The sequence below is a fragment of the Cyphellophora attinorum genome, assembly GCF_001299255.1.
Source record: "Cyphellophora attinorum strain CBS 131958 chromosome Unknown Contig21, whole genome shotgun sequence".
Taxonomy (NCBI): domain Eukaryota; kingdom Fungi; phylum Ascomycota; class Eurotiomycetes; order Chaetothyriales; family Cyphellophoraceae; genus Cyphellophora; species Cyphellophora attinorum.
The window spans coordinates 398,551-412,141 of NW_017253249.1; the positions used below are offsets into that span (position 1 = coordinate 398,551).

The 13,591-nt window shown below is 53.3% G+C and overlaps 8 protein-coding genes across 8 annotated transcripts; 4 read left to right on the plus strand and 4 right to left on the minus strand.

Moving 5' to 3' along the window:
- Positions 1 to 7: 7 nt before the first annotated feature.
- Positions 8 to 1,143, minus strand: AB675_3180 (D-arabinitol 2-dehydrogenase [ribulose-forming]; the record flags this gene model as incomplete). The annotated part of the gene is made up of 4 exons (XM_018143209.1): positions 8 to 40; positions 85 to 251; positions 296 to 787; positions 831 to 1,143. The coding sequence occupies 4 exons, from the start codon at positions 1,141 to 1,143 to the stop codon at positions 8 to 10; spliced, it is 1,005 nt and encodes a 334-aa protein (XP_017997938.1).
- Positions 1,144 to 1,910: 767 nt separating this feature from the next.
- AB675_3181 (Extracellular exo-alpha-(1->5)-L-arabinofuranosidase) lies at positions 1,911 to 3,026 on the plus strand (the record flags this gene model as incomplete). Its single annotated transcript, XM_018143210.1, has 1 exon — positions 1,911 to 3,026. One exon carries the CDS (start codon positions 1,911 to 1,913, stop codon positions 3,024 to 3,026), a length of 1,116 nt encoding a protein of 371 aa, XP_017997906.1.
- Positions 3,027 to 3,124: 98 nt separating this feature from the next.
- AB675_3182 (uncharacterized protein) lies at positions 3,125 to 4,014 on the minus strand (the record flags this gene model as incomplete). The annotated part of the gene is made up of 2 exons (XM_018143211.1): positions 3,125 to 3,585; positions 3,750 to 4,014. The coding sequence occupies 2 exons, from the start codon at positions 4,012 to 4,014 to the stop codon at positions 3,125 to 3,127; spliced, it is 726 nt and encodes a 241-aa protein (XP_017997782.1).
- Positions 4,015 to 5,448: 1,434 nt separating this feature from the next.
- Positions 5,449 to 6,402, plus strand: AB675_3183 (uncharacterized protein; the record flags this gene model as incomplete). Its single annotated transcript, XM_018143212.1, has 3 exons — positions 5,449 to 5,866; positions 5,914 to 6,146; positions 6,196 to 6,402. 3 exons carry the CDS (start codon positions 5,449 to 5,451, stop codon positions 6,400 to 6,402), a joined length of 858 nt encoding a protein of 285 aa, XP_017997960.1.
- Positions 6,403 to 6,966: 564 nt separating this feature from the next.
- Positions 6,967 to 8,366, plus strand: AB675_3184 (AP-1 complex subunit mu-1; the record flags this gene model as incomplete). Its single annotated transcript, XM_018143213.1, has 3 exons — positions 6,967 to 7,513; positions 7,599 to 8,189; positions 8,242 to 8,366. The coding sequence occupies 3 exons, from the start codon at positions 6,967 to 6,969 to the stop codon at positions 8,364 to 8,366; spliced, it is 1,263 nt and encodes a 420-aa protein (XP_017997832.1).
- A 1,065-nt stretch (positions 8,367 to 9,431) lies between these two features.
- Positions 9,432 to 11,134, minus strand: AB675_3185 (Vacuolar aminopeptidase 1; the record flags this gene model as incomplete). Its single annotated transcript, XM_018143214.1, has 2 exons — positions 9,432 to 10,435; positions 10,483 to 11,134. 2 exons carry the CDS (start codon positions 11,132 to 11,134, stop codon positions 9,432 to 9,434), a joined length of 1,656 nt encoding a protein of 551 aa, XP_017997808.1.
- A 277-nt stretch (positions 11,135 to 11,411) lies between these two features.
- AB675_3186 (Ubiquitin-conjugating enzyme E2-18 kDa) lies at positions 11,412 to 11,960 on the plus strand (the record flags this gene model as incomplete). Its single annotated transcript, XM_018143215.1, has 2 exons — positions 11,412 to 11,658; positions 11,707 to 11,960. The coding sequence occupies 2 exons, from the start codon at positions 11,412 to 11,414 to the stop codon at positions 11,958 to 11,960; spliced, it is 501 nt and encodes a 166-aa protein (XP_017997912.1).
- A 58-nt stretch (positions 11,961 to 12,018) lies between these two features.
- On the minus strand, positions 12,019 to 13,496 carry AB675_3187 (Meiotic recombination protein rec12; the record flags this gene model as incomplete). Its single annotated transcript, XM_018143216.1, has 4 exons — positions 12,019 to 12,465; positions 12,518 to 12,709; positions 12,760 to 12,868; positions 12,913 to 13,496. 4 exons carry the CDS (start codon positions 13,494 to 13,496, stop codon positions 12,019 to 12,021), a joined length of 1,332 nt encoding a protein of 443 aa, XP_017997880.1.
- Positions 13,497 to 13,591: the final 95 nt, after the last annotated feature.

Consider the following 13,591-nt stretch of genomic DNA (forward strand, 5'->3'; position numbering starts at 1 on the left):
TGGAAGTCTACCACGCTGTATAGCCGCCATCAATGATGAGCTGTTCGTGTCAGAGTCAGCACTGCTATGGCGTCTGTCTCGTACCTGAGATCCTGTCATGAAGCTTGAGGCATCACTTAGTAGGAAAAGCGCTGCGCCTCGGAATTCTGATGGCTCAGACAAGCGCCCGAGCATGTTCTCACGCTCCCATATCTCCCGGAGCCCTGGGTCATCTTCGAAGTTCTTCCTCACCATGGGCGTCATAATATTACCTGGAGGCCTTAGCATAAGTCTGCCGAGTGGACTAAGTGCTTACCGGGACACAGCGCATTGACCCGAATGGGCTTCCCATCAACGATCTTGCCCCATTCCATTGCGAGACTCCTCGTCAATTGACACACTGCGGCTTTCGATGAATTGTAAACCGACGAAGTGAAGCCTTTGTTCGCAATGAGTCCGCTCATCGAGGCAATAAGGCAGAGGGCGCCCGGTGTCTTGTACTTGATCATCTGCTTCGCGCAGCTGACAGCAGACAAATAGACTCCTCTGTAGTTGATCTCCATCATTTCGTTGACAGCTTCTGGAGGATACTCGAGTGCTGGCATAACCTTCTGCACGCCAGCGGCAGCTATCAAGCCATGCAGCCCCTGATTCTCATCCGCAATCCGCGAAATGACCTGGTCAAGGTTGTTCGGATCACGAACGTCGACTTGGTCGTAGGTCAAGCGTCCGCCGTAGACCTCTGCCGAACGCTTCTGCGCATCATAGAATTCCTGCACTGGTTCGGACAGCCTATCAAGGCAGTATACTGCGGACTGTGAGTCTTCAAATACCAGTATGGGGTTACCTACCCTTCCCGCCAGCTTCAACAAGCACTTCTGCAAGGGTGAGGCCAAGACCTCTGCCTCCGCCAGTGACTACAAATATCTTTCCTTCGAGGTCAAAGTCCCTGAGTCGCTGCGGTTCACGTTCTGGATCAGGCAACCTCTGGGCGATCGCGGAAGGCCTCCTCGTCCATACGACAGCGGTCGAAGAAAGCGGTCGCAATTGATATCTATGCGAGGTTAGAGATTTGTGGTTTCGAGCCACAGCGTTTGGAAAGTGGTAGGCGGTAGATGCATGCCGTGGGAGGCGCCTGCTCAGTGCCCTTGCTGCCAAGAGCATTGCGATGTCAAGAGTACCACAGGACTACGGGAGATCGGAAGGGTTTTCCTGTACCAGAATTCTGCTTCCGATTAATGACAGCAGATGCGATCCGTACGTCAGGCTGTTGCAGCGGTCGTTGCACTTTCTGAATGTTGCACAGAGCATGGCGTTGTGATCAGCTATCCCTTTACGGGACGGCCTGTAAAGGCGGGGAAGATCTGGGGAAGGGCTCGCATGACAGATGGCCTGACAGTGGAGAGCTGCCACATTGCATGCAATCCGCATTCTGCGTCGCTTTATGCAAGCATCTGATGCGACCGATTTTGACGTGCGACGAATGAGTGAAGACGACAGACGGGATCGAAGAGGTGCCAGCTTTGCTCACGCGTTTCGTGCTCCATAGGCCGGCCCAGTAGCCAATGGATAAGGAACATCAGATTGCCAGGCATGCCTGTGATAGCGATAGCTTCTGACTGTCTCGCTCTTACCTCGCTGCAGAACACATCGACGCAGCCATGCCAACGGCGCACACGCCGCGAGCAGAAAGGTAAGTCTGCAAGAGAAGCGATGGGCACTCGATGGCTGCTCTCCGCACACGGCGGAGTTGCAACTTCTGCAGCACAGAATGGAGTCCATCCGAGCTGTGAGATCATCGCACAGGAAGAGTATGGCAAGAAATAATGCAACGTTGCGCCCGAACCTATGTGTTCGTTCTAGGTGAATGCTAATGGATCCTCTCTGCACTGAGCTCATCTCCGTTCTTTTCTCGCCATAACAGATTCATCATGCTACCGGTAACAGGCGCCATCTTCACAGCCGCGGCATGGCTAGTTGGAGCACAATGGACGGCATACCCTCCCAGCAATACCAATGCGACATATACAAACCCCATCCTCGACGGTGTTGGGGCCGATCCATTTGTGGTGAAAGTGGATGGGCTCTACTACATGACCTACACTACCGGGACGAACATTACCATCCTGAGAAGTCCCATTTTGACGGACTGGAACACTGCCGACATAAAGCTAGCCTTCACGGCCGTCGAGAATACATCGTACGCATATTCACTTTGGGCACCGGAACTTCACAACATCGACGATAGGTGGTATGTAATATTTACCGGGAATGTGGACAACGAGTCACCCAGTCCGGAGCAGGACATGTATTGCGACTTCAATTGTCCTGCCGTTAATCACCGGATGTTTACTCTGGAGTCCTCCGGCTCAGACATTTGGGAGAGCGAATATGCATTCAAGGCCCAGCTTGATACCTACGACCAATTCGCAATCGACGGCACCTACTTCCAGCACTCGTCCGGTCTTTACCACATCTACTCATGCTGGCATTCTGCATATGTTTCCTGGCCTGCCATGCTCTGCATCACCAAGATGTCCAACCCCTACACTGTCTCCTCTCCTCTGTCCGAGCGACTCATAATCTCCAAACCCGATGAACCCTGGGAGAAGACCCCGTACAATCGCACCGTCAATGTGCGTCTGTCGTCCAACGAAGGCCCTCAACAATTAAACAATCCAACAACGAACCAATCCTTCGTAATCTACTCGGCAGCCCGCTCCGATAACCGCAACTACTGCCTCGGCCTCTTGGAGCTCACCGGCCCGGACCCGCTCTCCCCCGACTCCTGGACTAAAAACAACGCCTCCTGCGTCTTCTATCAGAACCCAGAGGAATCGGTGTACGGCGTCGGCCATGCCAGCTTCGTGACGAGTCCCGATGAGAGCCAATGGTGGATTGTGTACCACGGGATGCGGGACTATGCGACTGGGTGGAGCGCGAGGACGATACGGACGCAGGATTTTGGCTGGGATGAGGTGACGGGGTGGCCAGTGTTTCCAAGGCCTGGGGAGGGGCCGTTTGAGGTGCCGAGCGGGCAAGTGTAACAGTCGTGTGAAAGCGGCAGAATTTTGCCGCAGGCGATGGACCGTCTGCGCCAGCGCAACCGTGCTCGTTCATGCTCCATTCGGAACTCTACCAAGGACTATGCACGGGGCACCTTCGTCAGTTCTCTGATCCCATGGCACTTCTTCTTGCCCTTCTTCGGCTTGTCCGCGCGGAATTTCAACTGATCGAAAGATTCATGCGACGAGACCTCAGACCAGCAGGGTATCGTCCGATTAGACGCTGGCAACGAAAGCACAATCTTGTTGTCCTGCCTCTGCTCCACATGAATTGGTCTCCAGTTCTGTAATGGCTCTCCAGAACTGGAGGTCAAGCTTTCTTCAAACAAGTAGATGCTCTTATCGAAGTAAGCATCACCGGCGGCGACAGCGATATATGTGTACCTTCGGTAGCAGTAGAGGAGCGAGTTGTTGCGTTGAAAGAAATTGTTGGAGTATGTCCACCTGTGGTTTTGATTTCTATAATTCCTCATGAGTCGAAAATTGAACGCGCCCGATGACATGGTCGTGCGGCCCGGTTCGCCGGTCCCGATCCAGAACTCTATAGTGGAGCGAATGAATTAGCTTCGTCTCGGGAAATGACTACGAACTGGAAGATGGCAGGGAAAGGATTGGCCGTCATGTCTTGGGACCCTTTGTGCTCTTCCTCAAGCCATCGTTCATGTTATGGCGCAGTTCCCGATGCATGCCTGCTAGGCTACTCACTTTTGTCTGTGTCCTGGTCCCAAGCTGAAATTTGGAAGGGCGTGAGGCCGGCCAGATTGGGGCAGCTGGAGCTGGTATCGTTCTCCGGGGCCGGCGCGAATTGGCTGTGAATTGCTTCATTGTTCCAGACAGCTGTTTCGTTTGTAGGGCCTGGTCCCCAATTCGGCGTGTTGTCATCTCGTGTAGGTGCTGCGCAAACATTGGGGATGGTCGTGGCCAACACAAGAGAGACGATGCATATGATGTATCGCGCCAGTCGAGCCATATTGGTGAATGTCTAGTGAACCTGTTGATATGACTGCGCAGAACTGCAGAGATTGTGGCATGATATAGCGAAAAATCTCAGACAAGTACCTTTACCGGCTACTTGTCCTGACCCATGCAACGAACGTAGAGTTTGGGTACTTTGCAGCTCACAGGGTGAACTCTGCAGCACTAATAATATGCGCACAACAAGTACTTGTTTCCAGCACTTTGGTCGCCTGCGGAGCCTATATATCTTTTCAGCCTTGATATTCATGAGTAAAGCTGCTGTGATTGTGGGCCAGTATCTGAGCGTACACTGTGCGATCACGGTAGCACCTGTTCAGCTGCTCTTACAGTTTCTTTCTAGGTGGTGTTAGGTGTCTGGTGCCTATAAGCACCTTGAGTAATCCTAGCCATGACTTGAGAGCTGACTGATTAGAGCCACCGCGCAAATATGCAACAGCTGGGACAATACGTGCAAAAAGGCAAGTCACATGCCTTACCCAGCAAAAATGTGATGGTCCATTGCTGGGATACTTGGACAGTGCGGAATCGACCGTGATGGGAGGCTTCGAGGTGTGCCTGCCGTCTGGGCTCTGCATCGGAATGCGCCTGACGTCGGCAGCAGCGAGGTGAAGCGGTCCTGCCCATCACGTTCCTGCCTCTCATCAATGATAGCACCTGACATGAAGGCACGATGAGCCTCAGACTCGATAAATGCGGGTGCTGGACAGTCCAGAAAATGAAGCTCTGCTTCTTCCTTCTGGATGGACTTTTTTGGACTGTCCAGCACCCGCATTTATCGAGTCTGAGGCCTATCGTGCACTTCACATCCGGGACTCGTGTAGTGCTGTTGTCGGTGTTGACGAGATCAAGTTTGTTGTAGGACAGCAGTATGTTTTTTAATTCGTGTAATCCCGCTTGAGCCAGAGGCAAGGGCGGCGATAGCCCTTTTCTTCGAGATGACTGGACCATTACTGAGGCTTATGATCGGCGACCCTGCAAGACGAGCATGACACTGGTACATAACCTGGCCTTGATGTTGCGAGCACGAGATCAGACAGAGATGACGAGCTGCTGCAGGCGAGGCTTCGCTCGTGTTGGACATCCAGCATCAAACTTGGAACTGCTTCGACGCATTTCCTCAACGCATTCGAGCATTCGCGTAGGCACGAAAGGCTGCCAGACCTTTGGTCGAGCAGGATGTGTAGAAGATGACGATGTGGAGTTGAATAACGCATTCGATCAAATACATGGTTGGTGTTCTTGCTCCAACGAAATTTATGGCTTCACTTGCAGATCGACGTAAGTCTACATTTCTCCCGGCTGTCCATAATCACTTTGCAGAGCACTCCCTAGCTACTATCAAGCACATCCTATCGTCTGGCTCGAACTTAGGACCCAGCTGAGATTTCCGCTCAAGTCTTACGGCCAGGCGGCCCCTAGCGACAATATGGTCTCACCTGTCGTTAGCAGCACACGAGCGATCCTCCAGTCAATACCACCCATCTCCTCCAGATCACCATGTATATGCACACGAATAGAAGCTACACGCCAGCGCATACGGCAACAGCGCAGATTGGTGTCAACAGGCTCAATACACCAGCAAGAGATGGAGGTGGACGCACCTGCGCCTCGATGGGCGCATACTCCGCCGGCGATGAAGGGCTCCCTCACTGTCAGGAAGTTGACGAACAAAGGCGGACGACACGACGTGAATAAGGACCCAAGAAGGCTGGACAGCTTTTACACACGATTACTGGGGCCGGACGGTCCAAAGCTTCTATCAGACGAGACACGATGGCTGGCTGTAACACATAAGAGTTTTGACCACGGGCGGCGGGGATTCAATGATCGGTTGGCATTCATCGGTATGTTCAGGGCAGATACGTTTACGCATGTGGCTTACTGGAGACAGGGAAACGCATTGTTGAGCTCCAGACATCATTGAACATAATCAGCAGCTCACCTGCTGGAGCGATCAAGGCGGCGTTGATGGACGATGGCCGAGAGCCGTTTGAGCATCCTGCCCTAGCAGGCCTCGAATCGTTGACTCAGGAAGCGCGACATCATTTCACGCATCATGCTGGTGTGGCAAGGATAGCGTCAAATTACGGCATAGCAGAAGTTATGCGCTGGGTACCAAGAAATGTATGTATAGCATCTCGCAGTGCACGAAATCTATGCTGATCTGTCCTAGCCAGACAACCTCGCGAACTCCGGCGCAGACATGGTATACGCACAAGCCATGCTCGCCATTGTCGGCGCACTCGCTCTCGAACAAGGCGGTGCTGTTGCCAACCAGGTCTGCAAAGAGAAGATCCTCCTCCCTCTAGGACTGGCCAAACAACTTCCAAGCATTCAGCAGAAGGCCCTCCACAAGGAGACCCCTGTGCTCTCTTCGTGAGGAAGCCTCTGTACTGATAGCCACACTACTGTGTACAACACGCGGAAATTGTTCGGGACTTCTGACACCGCCTGAGCAACTGTAGATAAAATGCTCAGCCAGCTCTTATAGAACCATCATGAATTCTTCTGCGCATCACTAAATCGCAAAATCGAGCAATTGAAAAGGCGCAGTTTGGTCAGTAGCAAAACGCCACGACGGTATCACTGCATATGCTGCTTTGTACTGTCTATTCGTGAGCGGTATGATGAGAAGAAAGCCGACCAAGAATCTCTCGAAACTTTTTTGAAATCCCATCCCCAGAAAATCGGTTGACCTGCCATTTTCGGGCCAGGTGGGGGCGCTATAGACGACCGCCTTCAAGGGCTGATGAACAATGCGTACATAGAAGTGCTCTCTTTTCTCCTGGACCTCTGTAGAAGACACTCGACTCACTGCGGCGGCAAATTACTTCGGAGAGGCCCTCAACGCACCATGATCTGCGCGTGCTCAACCTTCACCCATCGGTGACCCTTTCAAACAACCTACAACATCTGAACATCACACCCACCTCCTCCACCCACCATGGCCTCCGCACTATTCTTCCTCGACCTCAAGGGCAAGACCCTCCTAGCCCGCAACTACCGCGGCGACATCCCCATGTCCGCAGTCGAAAAGTTCCCCATCCTCCTCGCCGAAGCCGAAGAAGAGTCCTCCGCCGTCCCGCCCTGCTTCTCCGACGAAGGCATCAACTACCTCTACATCCGACACTCCAACCTCTACGTCCTCGCCCTCACCAAACGCAACACCAACGCCGCCGAGATCCTCCTCTTCCTGCACAAGATCGTCGAGGTGTTTACCGAATACTTCAAGGAACTAGAGGAGGAGTCGATACGGGATAATTTCGTGGTTATCTATGAACTGCTGGATGAGATGATGGACTTTGGGTACCCGCAGACGACGGAGACGAAGATCCTGCAGGAGTATATCACGCAGGAGAGCCACAAGTTGGAGGTGCAGGCGAGGCCGCCGATTGCGGTTACTAACGCGGTGTCGTGGCGCTCGGAGGGGATACGGTACAGGAAGAATGAGGTGTTCTTGGATGTGGTTGAGAGTTTGAATCTGCTGGTGGGTGCGTCCGGGAATGTGCTCCGGTCTGAGATTTGGGGCGGTCAAGATGAAGTGCTACCTCTCCGGAATGCCCGAACTACGGCTAGGCCTGAACGACAAAGTCATGTTCGAAACGACAGGGCGAGCGACTAGAGGGAAAGCTGTCGAGATGGAGGACGTCAAATTTCACCAGTGTGTACGATTATCACGATTCGAGAACGATCGCACGATATCCTTCATCCCTCCGGACGGCGAGTTCGAATTGATGTCGTACCGTCTCAACACGGCCGTCAAGCCTCTGATCTGGGTCGAGTGTGTGGTAGAGTCGCATTCCGGCTCAAGGATAGAATATATGTTGAAGGCTCGAGCACAATTCAAGCGACGGTCAACAGCAAACAACGTCGAGATCATCGTGCCGGTACCTGAGGATGCAGACTCGCCTCGTTTCCGGACGAATGTCGGTTCGGTGCACTACGCGCCGGAGAAGTCGGCAATTGTATGGAAGATCAAACAATTTGGCGGTGGCAAGGAGTTCCTGATGCGTGCTGAGCTGGGTCTGCCTAGTGTCAAAGGTGATGACGAGCGAGGCGGTGGCATGACCGGGGGGTTTGGTGGTAGTATGGGAGGCATTGGTGGGGATGGCCGGGGCAAGAGGCCACTGCAGATCAAGTTCGAGATTCCTTATTTCACTACTTCAGGTAAGCTAGACCATGTTTCGAGACACGGTAACATGACTGACGATGACTCTAGGCATTCAAGTGAGATACCTGAAGATCATCGAGCCAAAACTGCAGTACCCCAGTCTGCCATGGGTCAGGTATATCACACAGTCTGGCGACATCGCAGTTAGACTGCCGGAAGTGCAAAATGCATAATAGACCATATCAGTCCAAACGGGACCACATCATTCAGCTACATCATTGCCCCGTTTTCGTCGGGGTTCTTCACCAAGTCCGATGGGCATCCATCTGGCAGCCACGAGAAGAGAGCACTCAGTCGTGGTCACTGCACCTCAATACATGCACCAGATGAGATGCATACCATGTGCTGCTTGGACAGTAGGGACCTGAGACAACAGATTCACCCGGCAGCAGCTTGTGTCAGGGCCTGCGCTCCATCGTGCCGTCCTGCTAGAGGGACAGAATTGATCTAGATGTCGATTTTGGAAGCACTGACCTACGTATCTACGTGCGCTACAGACGACCTCAATGGCAGCGCGAGCATCGCCTGGGGCTGGACTGAAAATGCCTAATCTTGGAAGTCGATCTCGCCTGGGGCTGCGTCGAATGGAGATCACGAGGACATCGTATAGCGAGAGAGAAAATCGATGGTTTCCTGGTACCGCGACATCGGCTCAGATCCGTACTTTCAAGTCGTAAAACATGCACAAGCCATGTCAATGTGAAAGGCAGAACATGGCCTATAATTGTGTCGACCGGGCGGAGACTGCTCCGAAACAAATTCGTTGCAACTTGCATGTGATGCTGAAAGATGCAGTCACCCCATCACAGTCATTTCACGCCAACCGAGCCAAGTGCGCATGGATGACGACCGGTGGTCTCGTTCTCTGCGGCTGCGAGCAGGAGGGCCATATCAATGCGAATCTCGTCTTATCTGCTAAACCTGTTGTCGAGGTGATGTTCTCGTAGATCTCTCCTGGACCTATCTGTCTATCGAATCCATTGTGTTCGCGGCCCTCATAATGTGCTTTCATATGGCAGTTTGGGTAGGTCCCAAATGTTACAGTGTATACAGTCTTTTCCTTCCCTTCTCTTGGAGCTGCTGACGTCCAAACGTCCTCCCAGTCATCGGTGGGCGAGGCGTTGCGTCAGCCTCAATAGATTGAATGTGGCGTCACAGCCGATTTGCTGGCATGTGTGTAGCTTAGGCTGAAATCCTCCTTGACCCCTGACGGCTCAGTCTAAGCTCTCGCAGAGCTCTTACTCAAACTGCGCATCAACCTCCTCAAAATAGTCAAAAAACCCCTTATACAACCTCACGCCCTCCCCAGGGTCCAACGCACCAGTCGTAGCCCGAATGCTATGCATACTCAACTGCGGAATCCCACAATCAATCGCCCTGCATCCCAGCCGACTACTCGTCATCGGCCCGATTGTTCCACCACTTCTGCTGTCGTTCCTGATCTGGAACGTCTGCAGCGTCGCGCCACACTTCTTGGCTACTTCATACAGGAACGCCGTCGACACGGAATCGGTGGTCATGTGCCCATTCGGATCGCACGAGACGGCTACGCCGACGTTGAGGCGCGGCATATGCTGCGGGAGGTATGCGCCCAGAAAATTTGGATTGACAGCATGGATGACGTCGGAGGAGACGAGGAAGGAGTTGGCCATGGATTGGGCGTGGACTGCTGGGGAGAAGTAGGATGTTGATGAGGAGGACGAGGTCTGGAAGGAGGAGAGGATGCGTTCAATGGTGCCGGACATGAAGCTTGACTGTGCGCCTTGTCGTAGCTGGGAGCCGATTTCCTCGTCGTCGAAGCAACCGACCATCTTGACAATGCCGGGGGATGTAGAGGTTTGGGCAGAGGAGAGCAGGGCTTCGATGGCGGCGTAGCAGCATAATTTGTCGTCGATGCGGCCGGCGAAGATGAATTCGTGGTCTAGGCCTCCGACGGCGGCGGGTTGGGTATCGAAGAGCTCGAGTTCCCAATTGACAAGCTCGGAGTAGTTGGTGACGCCGGCGGAGCCACAGATAGCTCGGACCAGGCGCGGCGGTTGGGTTGCGGCGAAGGTGCCTGGCTCGATGTGTATTTCGGGCGATGCCTTGCCGTTGATGTCGGAGTTGTCGATGCCAATGATGGGTACGGCTTGAGTCTCTGGGTTGAAAGGTCCTGATGCCGCGGCGCCGAAATGTGGAGCGAGTGTTGGAATACGTGCGATGGGCCAGTCGAGCTTTACAAGCCTCTCTTCAATCTTATTGCCTTTCTTGAGAAGAATGCGGCCGCCGATACCAAGGTCCCTGTCCCACCATGTAGAGCTGATGGCGCGGCGTAGGGAGCGACGCCAAGCTGGACAAATCCTTCTTTTGTGGGCAGCTTGCTCACTGGCTTCAACTTTGCGCAGAGTGCATCGACATGGCCGGCGACAATGCCGAATCCGTTGCCTGGCTTGAATTCTCCGCCCACACTGAAAGCAATGATGGAGCTGCTGTTACGTGTCACGAAGTATTTGCCTCCAGGATGTATCGTCCAGGTCTGGCGCTCGCTGAGGTGTTTGAAGCCGGCATCTTTGAGTTGGGATGCGAAGGAGGAGACAGCGTGGAATATAGTCGGGTTCTCGGTCATGTATTTGACATAGGGAAGAGTATATTTGGAGGGATCAAACGATGACTTCTCGGGTTCTGGTTTCGCTTCCCTCTTCGCCAACATGTCGGTCCATTCCGCTTCTTTCCACTCCTTGTCATCGTAACCTCGTGCTATACGATATGGAAGCTTGTTACTGGTAGCGAGGAAGCCTGAAGATGACTTGCGAGTCACGCCGCGTTGAGATGGTGATGACTCGTCCCAGCGTGTTGGTGCTGGCGATGCATTTTGAGGACTTCCGTATCGAGGATTGGGAGACACGTAGGACGGAGCTTCTTCGTTGATGGCGAAGAAGCCAGAAGGCGTTTTACGAACCATTTTACTGGATTACTGTGATGCTGGTACTGTCCTGTACTTCTGAATGTTGTAGATGAAGAGGTGAAGTCACCATGCGTTTCGATTGCAGCTCTACTGCCTGAGCTTCTCCCTAGCGCAGGCGGCCTCGGCACCCGGATCGAGCCATCCCGCAAGACAGGCAGTGACCGAGTGGCTCGCCCTCCATCTTATCATTTCTCACCAACAACGAACACTCAGCTTTGCACAACCTCGATCTGGCTCGCTGCATTTCATCTGTCTCTATCGCACACAAGAAATCATGTCCGCCACAGTGGCATCGAAGCGCTTACTACAAGAATACAAGCAGCTCTTGACCTCCCCACCAGATGGCATCACCGCGGGGCCTATCGACGAAGATGATCTCTTCAATTGGGAAGCACTGATACAGGGGCCCGAAGGAACACCTTTCGAGGGTGGTATCTTCCCAGCGAAACTCGCGTTTCCCAAGGACTATCCATGGAACCCACCAAAGATGAAGTTTCTTGGTGAGATATGGCATCCGAACGGTAAGTAGCGTGCCATACACTGTGCTTCGACTACTAATCTTGGTACAGTCTACACGAATGGAGAGGTCTGCATTTCCATCCTCCACCCGCCCGGTGCCGACCCGAACAATTACGAGAGCGCCGACGAAAGGTGGTCACCGACCCAGAGCGTGCTCAGCATATTATTGTCAGTCATGTCCATGCTTGCTGAGCCAAATGACGAGAGCCCGGCCAACGTCGATGCCGCAAAGCAATGGCGCGAGAGACGACCGGAATTTGAGAAGAGTGTGAGAGAAAGCGTCAGGCGATCTCTTGGTCTATGAGGCGGTCCCTGGATCTCCGAGGCGGTTCCTGGGTCTATGACACTGTACACATCCAGCTTCACCTCGACATGATGTCGAGCATTTTTTGTTCAGTCCAGCGACAGATGTCGTCGCCCAGGATCTGGATCTCTGCTTTGCAGCCGAGCACGAGCATACTTTGTAGCTCTGCACGACCTTCGAACATCTCTTCTGGCACTTCGCCGGTTACAGAGGTCATACCTTCGATGAGCTTCGTTGCTCTTCTCCGGTCGGATTGCGTGAGAGACAGCGCCGACGTGGAGGCGAGATCGACGATGTCAGCAGATCTGATGCCAAGCCAGTGCATTTCGGTAAGACTGAGGTCGGCTTCTCGAGCTGAGACTTTAGACCCCGATCGGTAGCACTTCAGTATGTCAATGCCGTATGGATCATAGTCGAACAACCCGAAGACCGGTAGTGGGACAGCAGCCGATCTACAGCACAAGCGCAAGAACTGGCGAGTTGCGAGATCTGGGTAGCCTTTGGCCTGAATGGAGAGTCAGTGCCGTTCGCTGTACATCCACCCTCGGGCTCTTTACCGTAACAAGCATGCCCTGACCACTTCGACTGAGAGCGTGAAATCCCTTCTCGCACAGAGTGTTGAACGTGGCCTCCTTTTCGACCACCAAGATCCAATTGATGTCGCGCATTGATGGAGGATTCAGAGGGATTGTCTGGGGTTCATCGCTCGCTTGGCCTGGAACCAGGAAAAGTCCTTTGGGGCTCGCTGTCTGGATGCTGTCAATTCCCGTTGATCGACATAGATGAGGACTAAGCATACCACGAACAGGGCAGCGCGAGGGACTTCACAGGTGTGAGCGATGTCAGCAATCAGTCTGTCAACCACACTTTGGTCACCGAACAGCTCTGGATCGGCATAGTAGATGTCTCTGGACAGTCGTCAGTCGTGCTCAGAGCCCCCACAGCCGCTTACCGTTTCGTGACGCCGTTGCCAGAGCTGATCGCAGCATGTACGGAGTTCAGTACAGCAAGAGCACATGCTTGATCGAGATCAGTGGGTTCAGAAAGGTCTAGGGAGGATATCAAACCAAATCTCCATGCTTCACCAGCCGTCTTGCCTGGCCAGGAGTACTTGACTGGATGGTCCTTCGCTCTGTGTCCGTTGCCTACGAGATTTTGACTGGAGACCACATCGTATCGATCGAGTCGGCGTAGATAGATGGCAGGACTACTCGCCTCACCTTGCTGCATTTCATGGCACACTCGCTCGAGGGACTGCTCGATGAAGGCTAGAGCAGTTTCTGATGCTTCGCTGAGCGAATTCTGAGATAGATCAGCATGGTCCTGGGACAGATCAACATCGTCTATGTCCATCATTTCGGCCGCCATGCCGCGTCGTCGCCCGACTTTAACGAGCTCGCAAATGTAGTAGGTATTGAAGAATGTAGATGCTCTGAACCCCGACCTGTGCTGGCCCGCCGAGGCTCGTTCCTGCATGAAATCGAAATCAAAGCTTGTTTCCTCGCCTAAATTTTTGGCGGCAAACTTCTCGGCCATTTCCGTCGCGAAGTGGCATCACCCCCAGACCGCTGTCCCGAAGCTAAAGTGCACCTACGGTAGCACAGAGGAGTCTCGGTTCTTCTACAACCTTT